The 17037-nt window shown below is 43.6% G+C and overlaps 1 protein-coding gene across 3 annotated transcripts in view; it reads left to right on the forward strand.

The window, feature by feature from the left end:
- The window catches only part of AP2B1 (adaptor related protein complex 2 subunit beta 1), an 83039-nt gene that overhangs the window by 28213 nt on the left and 37789 nt on the right, over positions 1-17037 (forward strand). For all 3 annotated transcript variants that reach the window (XM_026063620.1, XM_026063622.1, XM_026063621.1), the window contains exons 9-14: positions 1360-1455; positions 5744-5859; positions 6990-7155; positions 7680-7778; positions 10808-11067; positions 15604-15796. In XM_026063620.1, the coding sequence (XP_025919405.1) occupies positions 1360-1455; positions 5744-5859; positions 6990-7155; positions 7680-7778; positions 10808-11067; positions 15604-15796 (930 nt within the window). The remainder of the gene's footprint in view (positions 1-1359; positions 1456-5743; positions 5860-6989; positions 7156-7679; positions 7779-10807; positions 11068-15603; positions 15797-17037) is intronic.

Raw genomic sequence — 17037 nt, forward strand, 5'->3', positions numbered from 1 at the left:
TAATGCACTGTGTTTAGGTAATGCAGGTCCTTTGGGAGAAAGGCAGTGGTGTCTGGAGGACTGAGCTTGGAACTGGGATCTTCAGACTAATGAATCCCTGCCTGGTTCTGAAGAGGCATTCCTAAAACAGGCCAAGCTTCCTCAGAAATACCCCCAAAATTGAGACCCACTGAGACCAGGCTTCTACACCGTTTTTCCCTGTGTCACTTGTCAAGACCCTTCTTTTCCGTGTCTGTTCTAGCCCAAGACAATCARCTAGTTGTATCTGAGGTGCTTAGACTTGGGTGGTATTTGAAAAGCATAAGCTACTGAACCAGGGTGCTCTGGGTACGGTGCACATGCATCATCCAAGGAAATAATAAAACTTCAAAACAGAGATGTCCTGTCTATTCCTGTGGATTTATTTGTCTGCAGTCTGGCCCTTCAAGGCCTCTTTGTCTTGTCATTGTTCTGAGCAATTGACACCGACTGCAGATTTTTCAAACTGTCTCGCGTTGTGCTGCTGCCTTCTCCTTTGCAATCTATTTGTGACATCACACGAAATCCCTGACGTCATAGTGTGACGTGAGAAACTGAAACAAATGAGACTTTGAGGTAATAGAAATTCTGTGGGGTCGTCTTTTAAAATCACTTTTTCTCAGCCAAGTGATTTATTTAAGATAAAATAGCTTTTTAGTTAGTGGTCTGTAAAATCCCAGCAGGTCCTCATTTAAGCCCTTGTTCAGTTCCCATTATCAAAAAAAAGAAGAGACAAAAACGTAAAGTTTGTTCTTAAGAGGAAAAAATCTTCATGCTGTTATTAATCTCTGTACAGGTATTGCAAGGTGTCCTCAGATCTCCTTCTCCTCCTTTTGGATCCCATAGGGATCCAGGGTTGCACCTCAGCACAGAAAAGGAGAGGCCAGAAATGTTGTTGCTTAGAGTTTTGCTTACAGTGAATGTAGAACAATCAGTACAATAAATTGTACATAATGTCTATGCACATGGATATATGACCCCTACTTTCCTATATCTTCTAGTGTCAGAAGGAGTAGTAACGTTTGTTTGGCAGGGCTGGCTTCACCTCCAGCTGTTGGTCAGGGGAACCTGAGAATCCTCTATCTCTAGCCATCTTTTGGCTTCAGCCAGGCTGAAACAAGTCTTACTGCCTAATCCAAACCCTTTCTTCTCCAGGCAGCGGTGGGTTTCAGAGAAAGAGATTGTAGAGTTTGACTGTGTTAACTTTGCGTATGGATAGCTGTGGAAGAATACATCCCGCTTATGTTCTGGTATCCAAGTGGCGTGGCTAGTTAGACTGGGATGTTCTACCATATCATTTCTGTGACCCCAGGACTCACGTTGGTGTATTTTTCTCTGCAGGTCCTGGCAGAACTCAAGGAATATGCTACTGAGGTGGATGTTGACTTTGTGCGCAAGGCTGTCCGAGCAATTGGGCGCTGTGCCATCAAGGTTGAGGCAAGTATCTGAAATTTGAGGTTTTCTGTGGTTCTCAGATTCCAGAAACAATGTTGGGCTCCTCCTTCTCATCCCTGCTTGGTACACAAGGTTTCCTTGTTCCTGTGTTAGACATCAAGTGCCCTGGATACGTTAGGATCGGGCCAAAGCCTCAGCTGAACAGTAGGACTCGTGAGCTCCAGCTGAGTACATCATAGGAGGGTGTTTTGCTTCTTTCAGACCTCAGCTTGCAGGCAGAGCAAGGCAGCAAAAGCATCCTTGATGGGATTTTTACTGTATTGGCTTCAGTGGAACAATGACCATTTGTCCTTGAAGGCCTTTTTTAGTAGCTATAGACCTTTTGAAGGGGGAAGGAAAGAAAGATTGTGCAGAGGAGCTCAGTATTATGAAATGTTTTGCACCTCCGGCTTCAGCTGAGTAGAACATATGTATAGAATTGCAGAGGTTTTTGGTGCTTTAGAACAACTTGCTCAGAGACAGTCAGAGTGACTGTATCTGCTTATCTAGTTTCAAGGGTCCGTATAGCTTGTGGCTTTGTTTAGAGTGTTCTCTTTAGCCGAGCTACTTATGCAAATAAGTTTCCAAGAACCTTTGTAGCTATCCAAAACAGCAGTTTGAAATGTCCTCTGCCAGTTGAAGATCCACCAAAATACTTGTAAGAGAATATTTAAACGGTATCCCTGTTAATTTCCCTGTAAATAAATCTAGTGTGCCTGACAGGAGCTCAGAAAACTTGTGAAGAGAGAAGACACGTATGCTGTGGTCTTGGTACTTGTCAATAAACTGATAAATGAATGTGAAATGCCACGTAAGTGGTCTAATTTCAGTTGAGCTCATTTAGCTCTTGCTAAAGTGTGTTCCCGTGAGCATTAACTGACAGCAGATTTAAATAAAACCTAATCATGCCTGGCTGAGTATAGTGTCAGTGCACAAGTTTCCCTTGTTTCAGCTAAACTACTGTATGCCTGCCTAAAGAGGACACCAATTTCTGTTCTCTTGAAAGAATCAGCCACCTTTTCCCATACAGCCTGCTGGTCTGGTCCCTCCTTCGACTTATCGCTGCAAAGGGCTTTCTTTTAAATGGGACTGACTGAGTGGGTGGTCACTGCTCTATTTCATGCCTGCAGTTCCAAAAAAAACTCAATGTAACAAAAGAAAAAGAGTGCTCCATCTGCATTACACACAGGCAGGAGGCTGTCTGCATAGAGCTGCAGGGGTGACAGCAGAAAAGGCTCTCGCGCATGAAAGAGGGCTACTGAGAAGTTAAAAAGCTGGTGGCAGCCCCTTTTGTAGGGGTGCTGCTGTGTTGGGAAGGGGGAGGTGTGTTGGGCCTGTGTGGTTTCAGATAAAAGATGGTGTATTCCTACAGCATCAAGATGTTTTGAAAGGTCTTACCTTTTCTCACCCTCATCCCCAGCACTTTTCCTCCCCACCCTGATACCATGACAGAGTTGCATTCAGTCTGCAAAAGACTAATAATAATGTCACAGCAAATTTGCAGTGACTATCTAACTATTTACTTTTGTATTTCCCAATAACTTGAGTTAACTCTTCTTTTTTTTAAGCAGCACTCCTTTGAAGACACTGCTGCTAAAGATTAGGTCTGTTTACTCCTTGACAAGAGCCATATTTAAAAGAGGGCAAGTACAGAACAACTCGCTACACTGTCCTCGTTGCTAGGTTAATCCCTGTCCCCAGTGCATCTGTGTTTACTAGAGGCTGTTTGCTCTGTGAGTTATGACTAATGGAAGAGTTTCAGCATTCTCGCAGCCCTTGGTGTCCAAGTTCCCAAGGCTTAGAAATCTGCTTTTTGACATAGGGCACAGCCAGCAGGAGCTTTTGATGAATGAGTATTCACAGGGAACCTACCTTTTATTTAATTGTCTCTCTTAGAAGAGCAAGCTAGTAAATAAATTTGTATCTGCTGTGACTTGAGCCTTAGAGCAAGTGTGGCGTTACCTGCACTGCATAACAGAGCATAGGACAAACAGCAGAGGTAGCACTCATTTTGGAAGTGTAAGCAGTGCACATGTTGAACAGCAAGGCTGATGGATTTTGCCCAGGCTTAAGTAGTCATACTGGTTTGGGGGATGTCAGAAGAGCATCATTTCACGCAGATAGGCTTGCTAAGGTAGAGTTAGCTTGGGGATGTCTACATCGAAGTGGTGTAGCCAGACTTGACAGCATGAGGTGAAGGTATCTGTGATTTGTGGGTTGGTTTGCTTCACTGACAGCATTAGGTGAAGATGGCATCTGATGCTTTGATTGTAAGGAAAGAGGCTTTGCTCATATTCCCTTTAGGCCTCTGAGGAAGAGTACATGAAGAGGACGCAGTAGGTAGTGATTCCTGTAGAGCAAAGGAGAAGCGGCAGGAACTATATTAGAGGGGGATTTGTCTCAATTCCAGGAGATTCCGCTAGCAGCCCAGCTCTTAGAAATCTTTGAGGGTTATGACAGTGTGTGAGGTATGATTACTTCAGTAATCTTTCAGGCTTTCATTTGATTAGTAGAGAACAACAAAGTAAGTTTGGCATTGGTTTGTTGTTCTTCCTCACTCCAACTTGAGAGCTGCTCTGGCTGGGGCACTCTTTCGTGTCAGTTTGCAAAGCACAGCAGTCCTCAGGGATGTCCACCTTCAAATAGTGACGTGTTTACAAGGGATGAGATGAACTGAGATGTGCTTTGTTACAGGGACTTGACTGCTTTACTGTGCATGTGGCAGCTTGCTTTCCAAGGGACTCTTGAGCTAAAAATCAATACTGCGTGTTTCAAAGTAAATGTTGTGCCCTTCTTGAAAAATCAGGTTTCAAAGAATCTAAGGAGGAGAAAATGTGAACCTTAATATTCTTTTCCTTGAGTTTCTCAGCTCTTGAAGCTTTGCTAGTTGTATTTGGCACCACTGCACTGCTTGAGTTGCAAGCAGTGGGTGATGCTATAGATTCTATAGAGTTGAGTTGGCTTAAGAAGGATTTAGCTTGAGTGGTCTTTAAGATCGCCTGGCTTTTAGGGCAGTTTGCAAAGACAGAGCAAATGCTAGTTTAAAAGGGGTGTCCTCTTTTGCCTGATTCCCATGCTAGCATTTCCACTGTTTGGTGTGCTTGTAGGTTGCATTGGTATGGTACCACTGCTATGGTCACATGGGCAAAAAGTCACAAAGAGGTTTTAGTCTCTGCTTGTCCCAAATTCAGATCTACAAGTCTTGAGGTTTGTCCTTGAGATTTTGCCCATTCTCAAAAAAATTATTTCTCTGACTTATTTAAATGCCATTTCATTCCTCCTCCTCTACTCAGCCTTCAAGTTCTTCCAAAAATGAAGGGGACTATTAGCTCACTTGAACTGAAAAATCCTCCTACGTTGCTATTGTTTGTACCCTACAAGGTTTGTCTCGATACTGAATGCTTTATGAATGTTCTGGTGGTGATTGCCTAGGCAGTGTCGTGAGCAGTCTGCTTCTCACATTAATCACCAGCTGTGTAATGAAGCTTCATATGTACTCTGTTAATAGCCAAATCACTATCCTTATTCCAGGCTCTCCAGTGTTGGAGTTTGCTCTTCTGATGTCCTGCCTCACTGTGCTATTGGGAATTGACCTCCCTGAATTTTCTGCCTTTAATTCCAGTTCTGGTTCATGGAGTATTCCAGTGCCTAGCTGTTGTTATCTTACAGTGCCTGTGGCTGGGAATTTTGAGTTATTTAATGTGAAAGCTGCAATAGCAAGACCAGATTTCCGTTTATAGCTTCACACATTGGTAGTGACCTTATCCCAAAGATAGCGAATCTGCTGCTGTTCTTGCAACATGATTGGTAGCATGCCTTACTTCMACCTTCTTCTTACTTCCCCAGACACCTTCCAGCAGTCCTTGTCAAAATGCTCCCACCTTTGGTTGCCGTGGCTTAGGCAAGTCCAAGAGAGCTCATTCAGTGACCTGTTTTGACTGCTAGCCAGCAAGAAGGTGGTATAAGTAGTAATGTGGGCAATGTTCTTAATGTCTTTTGTGTGATGATCCAACCACCTACTGGCACAGTTGCTTCAATCACTTCACTTATTGCAGGAGTTGGAGTCAGCAGGTATCTCCATTGTACAGCATCATAAATTCCCTAGTAGTACACAAGCACTGGTCACCATCAAGGGTATTCTGGACACACAAGTTGGTAGCTGTTGTGCTTTTATTTCTCCCCTCTGGTGCCCTTTGATAGGCATCCCCGATGCCTCAGTGTGTGTGCCGTGGGCTGGGAGGGTTTTTTTTCTCAACTTGTTTTAATTGTGGTGTTCTGCTCTTCTCTCTAGCAATCTGCAGAGCGCTGTGTGAGCACACTGCTAGATCTCATCCAGACCAAGGTCAACTATGTGGTCCAGGAGGCCATTGTAGTCATCAGGGACATCTTCCGCAAGTACCCCAACAAGTATGTGAAAGTCCTACAAGGCTTTTGGAAGCCTTAGTCAGCTAGCGTGAGAGTAGAACAATGCAAAACTCGCTCAGTACAGCTTTCCAGGGGCACTGAAGTGAAGGTGGCCATCTTTCTGAAAAGCAGTGTCCCTTCTGAGCCTAGCACTCTAGGAATCAAATATCAACTCTGGACAAGATGTATGCACGACACAGAATTAGTTTAAATTGAAAATCTCCCCCTCCACCTTGATGCTGAGTATAAGCCTTCATCAAAACCTATGGATTTCCTATAGGAAATGTCACAAAAGAGATTTGACCAAGTTTTACAGCATCACCCTTCTGGTTTTGCTTGTATCCTCTAGAAGGTTTATACACAATCTCCTGAGAGGGTGTTCATGGCTTTCACAATCTGAGATCCCAGCTAGATCATGCTGAGCAAAATTCTGCTGGCTTTCTCTGTATCAAGTGTTCTGTCTGGCTTTGGCAGTACTCGGCTTCTTTTAAGCTCTTTGTGCAACAAGGATTTGTCTCTTTAGCTACAGAATAACACACCAATGCCTCTCAGCAGAGGCTTCATGAACATCTAAAAAGTAGTATTGGACATCTGCAGGTGCCTCTGGCAATTTCTGTTGTCTGTTGCAAGATAGACTGACTGCTTACAATAGGGATACTCATGTGTGGGGATGAGGAGAAACTAAACAAATGGTGTGCAATGTCTGTTTAACAGCAAAGCATTGGGGAAAGATAATATCCAGTTTAGAGCTACCAGTCGGGAAGAGATGCTAGTGAAGCTGCAAGATCTGATTCAGTCTCATGGGGAGCTGGATTGAACTGTTGGATCAAATGTTCCTTTTACCAGAAAGAAAGGGAGGCAACTTTGCATCTTGAATTCCTCATCTGGGTGCTCTTGCTGATTAAAGAAATGGCAGAGCTCTTGAGCTTGTGAAATCCTAGCACTCAACATGGAAAAAGAAAATGCATAGAAATTATCTTGTGTAGCTGAGTGAAATACTGCTTGCTGCATGTTGCATAGAAATACAAGACATTATAATTCAGTGCAGGATTCTCTGCCGAATGATGTGAGCTGAGATGGAGTAACACAAGTTGAATTCACCCCAGTAATCTATCTGTGCTCTGACAAATCAGGTATGAAAGCATCATTGCCACTCTGTGCGAGAACCTAGATTCCCTGGATGAACCTGATGCCAGAGCTGCCATGATCTGGATAGTGGGTGAATATGCGGAAAGAATTGACAATGCTGATGAGCTGTTAGAGAGCTTTTTGGAGGGCTTCCATGATGAAAGTACCCAGGTAAAATTGTGCTTTCCATTTTTATCTGTATGTGTGACATGCAGTGTATGTATGGAACTGACTGTAAATATTACTGCAGTTGTCAGAAAATACCTCCCAATGAAAATTTCAGTATTTGGCTAAAATAAAACTTATGGGAGTCTATAGATGTTCTCTGTGGTCTGCCTGTGTCTCACAAACTTCTCTTCCTGGAGGATAAGACAGAGCAAGAGGGACTCCATGTTTTGGATACTTTGGGGGGAAAATAATCCTGTTGGGGACTAGAACATACAGAAGAGTAGTGCTGAGATGAATAAAATTATTACATAAATCTCAGCATGATAATTAGGGACTTGTTTGCAAAATTATTTGCAACAGGCAAGAGAGAGTTTCACTGTGCTGGATTTTACTGGCAACGAAAAGTATAATGCTGTTACAAATGATGGACTCGAGTTTCATATCAGTAAAGGATGATTAGATTTGGGACACATCACTAAAGCATGGATAACTCTTGTAATCTCTCTGCTGCGTTCCTTTTTTCTTAGGTGCAGCTCACGCTGCTGACTGCTATAGTGAAGCTGTTCTTAAAAAAGCCTTCTGAGACACAGGAGCTGGTTCAGCAGGTCCTCAGCCTGGCCACGCAGGTAAGCCAAGACACCCAGTGAACCAGAGCACTCGAGATGCTGTGCTAAGCACCTGCAAACTAGAGAGTCCCATCTGCCAGGCCAATCAGCTGTGCCCAGTAGATGGGATTCAGGCATGTTCTTTCTCCCAGAGAGGACAGTTTTGACTCTCTTTAAGATCTGCTCTGTGCCTGTTACCATGCCATCTGGCATCTGCACTCTCCTTTGCTCTTGCCTCATCCTAATTCCCCCCTCATCCCCCCTCAAATTAAATGTTAGGAACAGAGTAAAAGTTCTGTAGAAACAAAAATGCTTTCTCCTTTAAGGTGGCTTGCAGTTAAAACAACTGGGGCTGTGACAGAGGGGAAAGGCCTGGCAAAGACTTTGTTCTGGGAAGAGCAGGGCTTAAGCAGTGCTCTGAAAACAAAAGAACTAAGGTTTGTTTTTTTTCCCCTTCTACTTGGTTGCTGCCAACCAATGTGGCAGCTCTGTTGGAGGCTTTAACAGTGGGTTAGGATCCCAGATTCATTATGCATGAGGTGCTGAGTTAGAGGTATTATAAGCTTAGATCACTGCAGGTATGGAGTGAGCTTGAGCTGGCAGATAAAAATTCTGTAATTCTGGAGGATGGAAGCAAAGATGTTCCTCTGGCAGGAGTGGGTAAGACTTAAGCCGATTCTCCTGCACTCCCTGGCTCTAATGACTGGGACAACTGTGTAATGGCATAGCCCAAAAAGAGCAGCTCTTCTCCAGACCTACTGTATTAAGTGATGAAAATAAACTCTTCCAACTGCTTTGGACAGGCTGCAATTGACTCCAGATTTTCTGCTTGAAAAGAATCTTCAGCTGGCCTTTTTGGTCCTTTTTGCTGCAAGAAGTCATGGATGTGGACTTACTAATACTCAGTTTCTCACAGGTGGGGGTATCACATGGTGCATGGGCAAGAAATCTGTAGCCTGCTGTTCTTGCTTCAAAACCTACATAGCTGTAAAGACAAATATGCTATTACACAGGCTCTCAGCCCTTCTTTGGAGAGGGATGGGCCAAGGGCATGGTGTATCTGTCGTCTAAGCCAGCAGAAGAAAGGTACTAAGTGTTAAAACCCACTCTGCTGAGTCACGAAACACTTAATGGCACCCTAGGAATATAATAGGCRTCTGTTTTTTCTCTTTGTCACAAATGTTGATTCAGTCTGGCTTCTTGTATTTTATATGAGAATCGGTGTAGGATAAGTAGCTGTGAAACACTAAAAAGCCTTCCGCTCCAAGGTCTGGTTTTGAGGTAGAGATACTGTTTTTCACTTGAGTGGGAGAGTAATTACACACACGTTTCTCTTCCCCGATTAGGTATTGTTACACTTTGCATGTCTCTTAAGGTAAGTCTGCACAACAGAATGCAGGTGTGACTGTAGCAGGAGCCAGCCTAATCCAGCCAGCACTGGTAAAAATAGCAGYGAAGCAGCTGGGGGTGGGAGAGACACAGATGTGTAGTAGCGATCAGGGTCCCTAGCAGGTTTGTAGCCTGGTGAATGGCACAGAGCCACTACATCTTCATTGCTGCTTTCTGTCTGGCATGGCTAGTTAAACTAGCATGGGTTCASTGGCATGCGCTGCAGGTGTATGTGCAGACCCTAGAGAGTGGAGGGTTAGGAAAACTGTGGAAAGTAAAGATCTGGGACTCCTGTGTTCCAGTAGATGGACCAAAGTTTCAAATCCGTGTATCTGGCTGTGGGAAGAAACAGTCAGTCTTGAATCTGCATGTGACTGAAGGTAGATAGGAGCGTGTGGTCTTTTGCCTCTGCCCTTGTGGAGGCCCTCTCTGATCTTGAACTGCCTGCTGCAGACAGGATGAGGAGGTTCTTGTAGGAATTGTTAAGGACAAAGGGTCAAAGAGCCCATGACTCCACCATCAAACTGAAAAACAGCACTGCAGAGAAATCAGTTGACCCAGACATTGTATCTAGGTCTCTGCAAGCAAAATGAATTTAGCATGCTCAGTCTCATTACAAATAGATGTTCTGCTGTGTGCCYGAGAATATCTTGAGGCGTAGGGCAGAGCGGCAGGTTACAGTAGATCGGCAGCAATGTGAATGAGATCGCAGAACAAGAGAAAAAATGCTAATGACAAAGGCGGATGAGGTGTAGGCTATGTTGCCAAAATTTTACAGAAAAAACTCAGAAGCATTTACCCTGTTATTCTGCTGACATGGAGATTAAAATTCCCACCCCTTTCTTCCATGGGCAGCTTAAACATGTTGCACCACAACATAAAACCACACCAGCTCCCTATCCCTAGAACATTAGCTGCAAGCTATCGCCACTTTGCTGCTCTGGGCAGAGCTGTTTGAAAAGAAGAGAGAAATAATTAGCGCTTCACGCAGAGTCAGAATTATGTGCAGTAAAACAAAGATGTTATTGACAGCTGGAGAACTGATGAGGGGTCCTAACAATGTATCGTTAGCATCTTTCCATACTTCATTAAATAATTAAAAGGCAGGATAAATAAGATCTCTTTTGGCATGAAGAATACAGCTTATTAAGATCCATCCTAGCTCTGCAGGATCTTTTTGTCCTACGAGCGCCCTTGGGTAAGTCATATGTTTCCAGGAATCTTAAATCATTCTTCTATAATATGCAGTATTACATGTCTACTCTTAGTATGTGGCTGAGTCATTTTGATTCAGCCTTCTTTTCTCCTGTCTGCGCCCCCTCCAGGTTCTTCTGATTCTTATTGTTATATTAAGCGGCAGGAGAGTTTGGAGAGAAGTTTTGTGGGATGGGACAATTGTGGGGTGTGTCAATCCTGGGCTTTTCCTCTCTGACCATCTGGATTAACTTCTTGGGATAGTAAACCAGGAATTAATCCTTTGTTCTTATTTTTAGTTTTGACGTGTTCGTCACAACTAGCGGTTTGTAACATCATTGTGAAATTGGTGACTGTGTTGCTACTGGATGTTCTTTAAATTGACCAAAATCACTGCTAGGAGATTTAGAGTGACTGCAGTGGTTAGTTCCATTTAAGCCCACAACTGCTGCAATGCTTTATTTCAGGATTCTGACAACCCAGACCTGCGGGATCGTGGCTACATCTACTGGCGCCTTCTTTCCACGGATCCAGTGACTGCCAAAGAAGTGGTCTTATCAGAAAAGCCGCTTATTTCTGAAGAGACCGATCTGATTGAGCCRACTCTGCTAGATGAGTTGATCTGCCATATTGGGTCTCTAGCTTCTGTGTACCACAAACCACCCAATGCTTTTGTGGAGGGGAGCCACGGGATCCACCGCAAACATTTGCCAATTCACCATGGAAGGTAAGCAGAGACAACTGTTGTGGGAATGGAGGAAGATCAGTTGTTTCTTCCTAGCAAACAGTGCAAAAGATGCAAGGACCTTTTCAACACTTCTATTTATTTATTTTATTTTATTTTTATTACTGATTGTATAGAGACTTACAGATCATTTAAGGAGTTATTTCACTGTAGGATTTAATCCTGGGTATGTAGTTTCTGAGTTTCTGCATCATAAAGTTCTCATGCRGGGAGAAGTCTTAATGTCCTTTGAGAAAGCACTGGTTATAAGGCCGCTGACGTTAGAGTTGGAATAGCAGAGCAGAAGCTTTGGATAACTGGTGCAAGGCTAATCCAGGAGGAGGAGGACAGTGGTAAAATCAAGTATGTTGCACAATCCAAGAAGTGTATGCTTCTATAAAAGCTTTTGCTTCAGCAAGAATGTAGCTTAGTCATGTAGAATAGCACCTGCTTTCAGTAGCTGGTAAATACCAGACCCTTTGCAGTGGGAATGTGAGATGGGAAGGACTAGCAAAACTTCCTTGTTGCTTGGTATCTGTAAGGATAAAGCGAGGGAAGTGTATGATCTGCTAGGTCCTGTCACTGAAATCTTTTTGGGCTTGAAATAAGATGTTTACACTGATATGGTTCTGTCTAACCTGTGAAAATAATGCTTTGGCTTATTATCTGGAGCTTTAACACTTTCCTGTGATCACAGTCCTGGGAATGGGTTAGATCTGGAAGAGCAGGCATTACAGTAGCCTTGAATTCTGGCTGTGTTGCTGCTCAGCCTGTTCCCATGGTTTGTCATGCAGGTAAGCAGTGCTATTTGCCAACTGTATTAATTACAAACGTAAGTGTGCTTTACAGCAGGAGGCAGAGTATCCAGGCTTACCTTTTAATATATTCCCAAAGTGACATTTGCAGTGCTATTTTATGCTATTGCACTGATAAATCAATGTGTGATGTTGTTCCTTTTCTATCTTCTGACACCACTCCTCTGCTATTCTTAGCAACTAAAGCTATTTCTGTAGTATGACTGGCTTTGGGAAGCTGAATTGTTTTCTCGCTGTGTATGAAATCCAGTCTGGCTGCATTGACCCAGGACCTGCAATCACAAGTCTGCTAGTCAGACAAAAAAAGCAGTGGCTACTTTGCTCTGCTACCTCTCCTACTCAAAGATTTGCCTCCATAGCAAAATGAGCTAGCAAGGGAGATGTAGCTTTGGTCTCCAGTCTGACCAGCCTTTCTGTATATTGCTATTTCAGGTCATTACAGAAACTAATGTTTTAGGCAAGTAGCTTACTCAATTTAAGGAATTCAGCTGTTGCAAGGAATGTTACTTTTTATTAGCTTCTTAGGTATACTGCTTATGTGACTTGAAACTAGTAGCTACTGCCAGGAGAGTCAACTCACCTCCGCTGTTTTTTGACTGTAGCAATTTTTAACATTGCTCTGGTGTTTCTTGCTCCATAATTACCCATTACCTCAACCTAAAACCAGCAGGGCTTTATCAGCAGTGGTAAGAATCGCTGGGAGAAAGTTTAAAAGGTRCTTACCAGAACACACTGAATGCTGACGCTGTGCTCCAGCCCTCTCGGTAAATTAAAAAATGAATGGTGTTATTTAGTGATACATCAGCTTTCTCCAATGTAAGGTCGTCTTATAAAGAGGCCTTGTTATTGTGGCTTTTTGCTTTATTGCTAGCAAAAGGACAGATCAGTCAAGCTGCTGCCAAGACCTCCCTTGCACCATGACACAGCATGCCAAATTGCCACTTTAAGCAATGTATTTGTAGTGAGAAGCTCCTGAGGGGCAGGGTTGTGGGGAGCCTGAATTCATGCATACAGTATGTTCTTGCTGAATATTAAAACTGGTTTTCCTCTTCCTAGTCCTAAAAGATGCATGAAAATCTGCCAGCTTGGAGCAAGTTAGACAGTGGTGATCTAGTGGAAGATATCCTCCTTGCCTAACTGTTTGGAGTCATCTTCATTACTTCTGCCCTGTGGCGATGACCATTCTGGTAGCTGACCCACTCACTAGAGACTGACTATTTTTTCTTTTTTTCCTTCAAATTGCACAGTAAGATAGAGGTGGAAGCAGAGAGTCAAGTGTGGAGATGTCCCCAATGAGTGTGTCTTAAGATGGTCAAGATAGCCTTACCATGAGTAGATGGGCAGAAATAGCTAGTCAAGTGGTGCTTTTCTGGATATAAACCTATAAGGAATTAGTTATGGTTGGCAGAATACACTGCATGACATTGTATTAGGAAGTGCATTGTCATACGAAGCAGTGTAGGAGGGTTTGTTTCAGCTCTTGGCTGACAGGCAGACCTATTGAACAGCTCACAGGCGGTGAGAGGCTCCAGCCTCTTCCATGAGCCTCAGGGCCCCAGAGAGTTGCAGATGAATCCCAAAGGTGGGGAAGCAACCTCCTGATTGTTTGTCAGTGTTTCCTCGCGTGGTGGCCCACACCACCTCCGCTCAGCTGTAATGCAGCTGGGAGATTTGGGCAGAGCTCCTGGGAGCAGAGGATCTGGGAGGGGAGAAGTCTGGTTAGACAAGGGCAGAGGTACCCATTCCCACCCAGGTGGCAGCAGGAACCTTTTTGATTCTGGTTCAGGCTGTTCATCCCTTGTGACATGCAGCTTTTGGGAACCACTGGAGGTTGAACACAGGGCCAAATCTCCAATTCGCATGGAGGTACAGGAGTAAAAGACTCTGAGAAAGCTGCTGCTGGCTACTGCGCAGTACTACAAAGGAGAAAGCTTATATCAAGTGTTTTTTTGCCCTCTTTCTATATATAACCCTCTTTCTTTATTCCTTTTTGTCTTTTAAAGAAAATACGAAGTAGCATATACAAAACTCTTTAAAAAGACCCATTCTGTACAGAAAATGGAAGGCTTGGCGCTTTGTTATTTTGTTATTTTGTTTGTTTATTGTGTTTTTTTTGTTTGTTCTTAATAATACAGTCTACTTAGTTTTGTCCTTTCCTAATTTCTTGTTGAGCTTTGGGGCAACTGCAGTTAAACGAGACCTTGAAGCATTGCTTTATCTCCATCAGAAGAAGGATGAGTAAGTGTTGAAGAGGTGTAGTGTTAAAGGGATTGTATACTGGGAAAGAACTAAGTGTGTGCACTCCAGGCTTGTAATGTGCCTCTGCTCATACATGCTGTTCTTTAAAACCCATTTTCAGGGTGGAGGTGGAGCAGGATAACCACTTGCTCTTCAAAAATGCTTTAGTTAGCTGTTCAACATAGAACTGTCTCCCTGCTGAAGGCAGAAGCAGAAAGGACAACTAATATTAGTACTATTAGAGGTCTAAATCTTTTAATGCAAAGAAGCTTTCAACCCTTTCTGTTGCTGCCTGGTAACTAATTCATTCTTCAGTCCTTATGCTACATCTTTCTCTTGGCAGTGAAGTTAGGAGCAGCTTATACTGTGTTGCTAAAGCTTTTCCCTCAGTAACTGAATAAAGATAAGGAAGGGGATTGTGGCTACTCAAATCAGGAGGTGGAATCCCTATAAAAGAGTTCCAGTGTTAAGCACCTTGTCAGGACTCTAATTCCAATGACATCTGTATGCAACTGCCTGTTAGCTGCATCTGCAGTAATATGAGCTGGAAATAACTTTCTCAGTTACTGCAGGCAACAGGGCACACAATAGATTTGAAGTTATCTAAAATATTAGCATCTGTGGATTTAAAGAATAAATGTTGTAATAAGTTCTCCAGTAGCTACAGTGAGTTTTACATTTTCTTTTCATTTGCTTGTTGTGAAATTCAGTGGCAAATGAATATAAAAGAGCCAGACTGCTTATGATGAGAAACTCTGGAAGCTGTATAATGAGTTTTTCTAGACTAGTAGTTAGCATGCCTGCTAATACATAGAAGAGGAAATTATTACTGGTAGAAAAGGAGGTGCCAATTTAAAATTGAGGTTTTCAATTAGAAAAGAGTTGTGGATCTCGGTGTTGGCTGATGGAACATGGCTAATCCAGATCTGTCACGGGGAGGTTGAGCTTGTATTGTTAGATCAAGGGTTCAAGAGTTTTATTAGTGGTAGGCTTCTGAGGAGGAAATCTGGGTTTGGTGCACGTGTGGGTTTTTTTGTTGGTGGTGGTGGTGGTGGTTGTTGGCTTCGTATTTACATATAGTCCTCTAGACTCAGTAGGCTCAAAATCATTTTCATAGGTTTCTCCCGAGTTAGGAAAGACTTATTTTCAGTCCTGTTGGCTACGTAGTATTCATAGCTCATAGTTTAGGAAGGATTTGTGATTCTCCAGGTGGGCAGGGTTTCACACCTGAAGATACCCTTTTCTGAATTATAAATGATGCCTGATTCATGGAAGGTCCCTGTGCTCAAAGCATGTGTTGAAGAACCACTTCCATAACACACCGCCTCATATGTGGTAATGGTTAGGTCAGCTGCCAGAACAAACCTTAACAGACTTCTGCTCATGGGCCAACTCTTGCTGTGTTTTTCTCTACTGGAAATCTGAAGCCAGAGACCAAAAGTGACTAATGGTTCACTTCTCTGATTCTTATTTATCCCGCCTGCAGCACTGATGCAGGAGACAGCCCTGTGGGCACAACTGCCACTACAAACCTGGAGCAGCCGCAGGTCATTCCATCGCAGGGCGACCTTCTTGGTGACCTTCTGAACCTGGACCTGGGACCCCCGGTGAATGTTCCCCAAGTGTCCTCCATGCAGATGGGTGCTGTGGACCTCCTGGGAGGAGGGCTGGACAGCTTGGTAAGCCACGTGCTCTTTAGCTTCAGCTGATGTGAAATAATTGGAGCTGTGCTCATCACTTATTCTTGTAATGCTTGAATCCCTGAGCTCCCAGTGCTGAGTCCTAAAACTTGAAGAAGATTGAACCAGTGCTATTATGCGAACTTTCAGCAGGTTTTTCCTGCAATAAAACAAATATTGATGTATGCTGTAGAATCCCTGCAGCCAGTGCATACATCTTTCTTGCTGCTTCTGTCTGGAGAAGAAAACCAGAAAGTTGTTACAAAGATTTCAGGTGTCCCAGTGCTTTGTAATTATCCTGACTCCTTTCCATCCAGTTCCTAACCCTATTAAATTTCATTGCAAAAACTCTCGGTGCTGCAAGCCATAGCCCTGCATCATTCCGCTTGTGTATTCTCCAGAGTATGTCATGCTTTAGTATCAGTGACATCTTATTTGCAGTTAGGCCAAGAGGGAAGTGCTCTGCCGCTCTGCACATAGTCGTCCCCTTGCCACAGCAGCTCACGAGGTGGTGTTCTATTCCTGAAAGGGTCAGGCTCCAGAGTGTGAATAAATACACATTGCTTCTGCTCTGGGGCGGGAGCTGGGCGTAAGCTGTAATGAGAGAATCGCTTAGCAAGGAGATGACAGCTACAGTGCAGAGAAGAGCTCGGTGCTGTGTTCTTACATCGGCAGCAGCTGGGCAACGAGAAACGGTGAATGTAATCATTAGCCTGAGACCTGATCCCACATGGTGGAGCACAGTGCATGGATCCCTGAGCTAGCAGCCTGCTGACTTGCCAGCAGGGGTAAGAAGCAGTCTGGCTGCATTTGCACCATGCAGTCTGACTGAGACCACCCTGGTGAACACAGCTAGGTGGTTTTCAGATCCACAATGGATTTGTCTTACTTTGGTTTGAGATTTGGCTTGTAGTGCTCTGGCTCAGGGTATCTGCATGCCTGGTTTAGGTGCATCTTCAGTTCTGAATCAAGCGCTGAATAATCAAAGCAGGAGGCAGCTGGATGAATCCCGATGCAACAAATCCTTATTTGCCAAAGAATTTTTTAAGCTGCCATAATCTTATTAAAGCAGACATTAAGCACACTTCCAGCTCCAGCGTTTCATGAGCTAATGAACTGGAAACAATCTACCCCTTAATGGCATTGGTGTTCATTGAGGGCAGATGTGCTTGAGTGTCTGTGCCATCTAAATGGCACTTCTGGAGCCTGCTATTTACACTAGGGGAATAGGGGATTAGGGA

The sequence above is a fragment of the Apteryx rowi genome, unplaced genomic scaffold (assembly GCF_003343035.1).
Source record: "Apteryx rowi isolate R43461 unplaced genomic scaffold, aptRow1 scaffold_20, whole genome shotgun sequence".
NCBI lineage: Eukaryota > Metazoa > Chordata > Aves > Apterygiformes > Apterygidae > Apteryx > Apteryx rowi.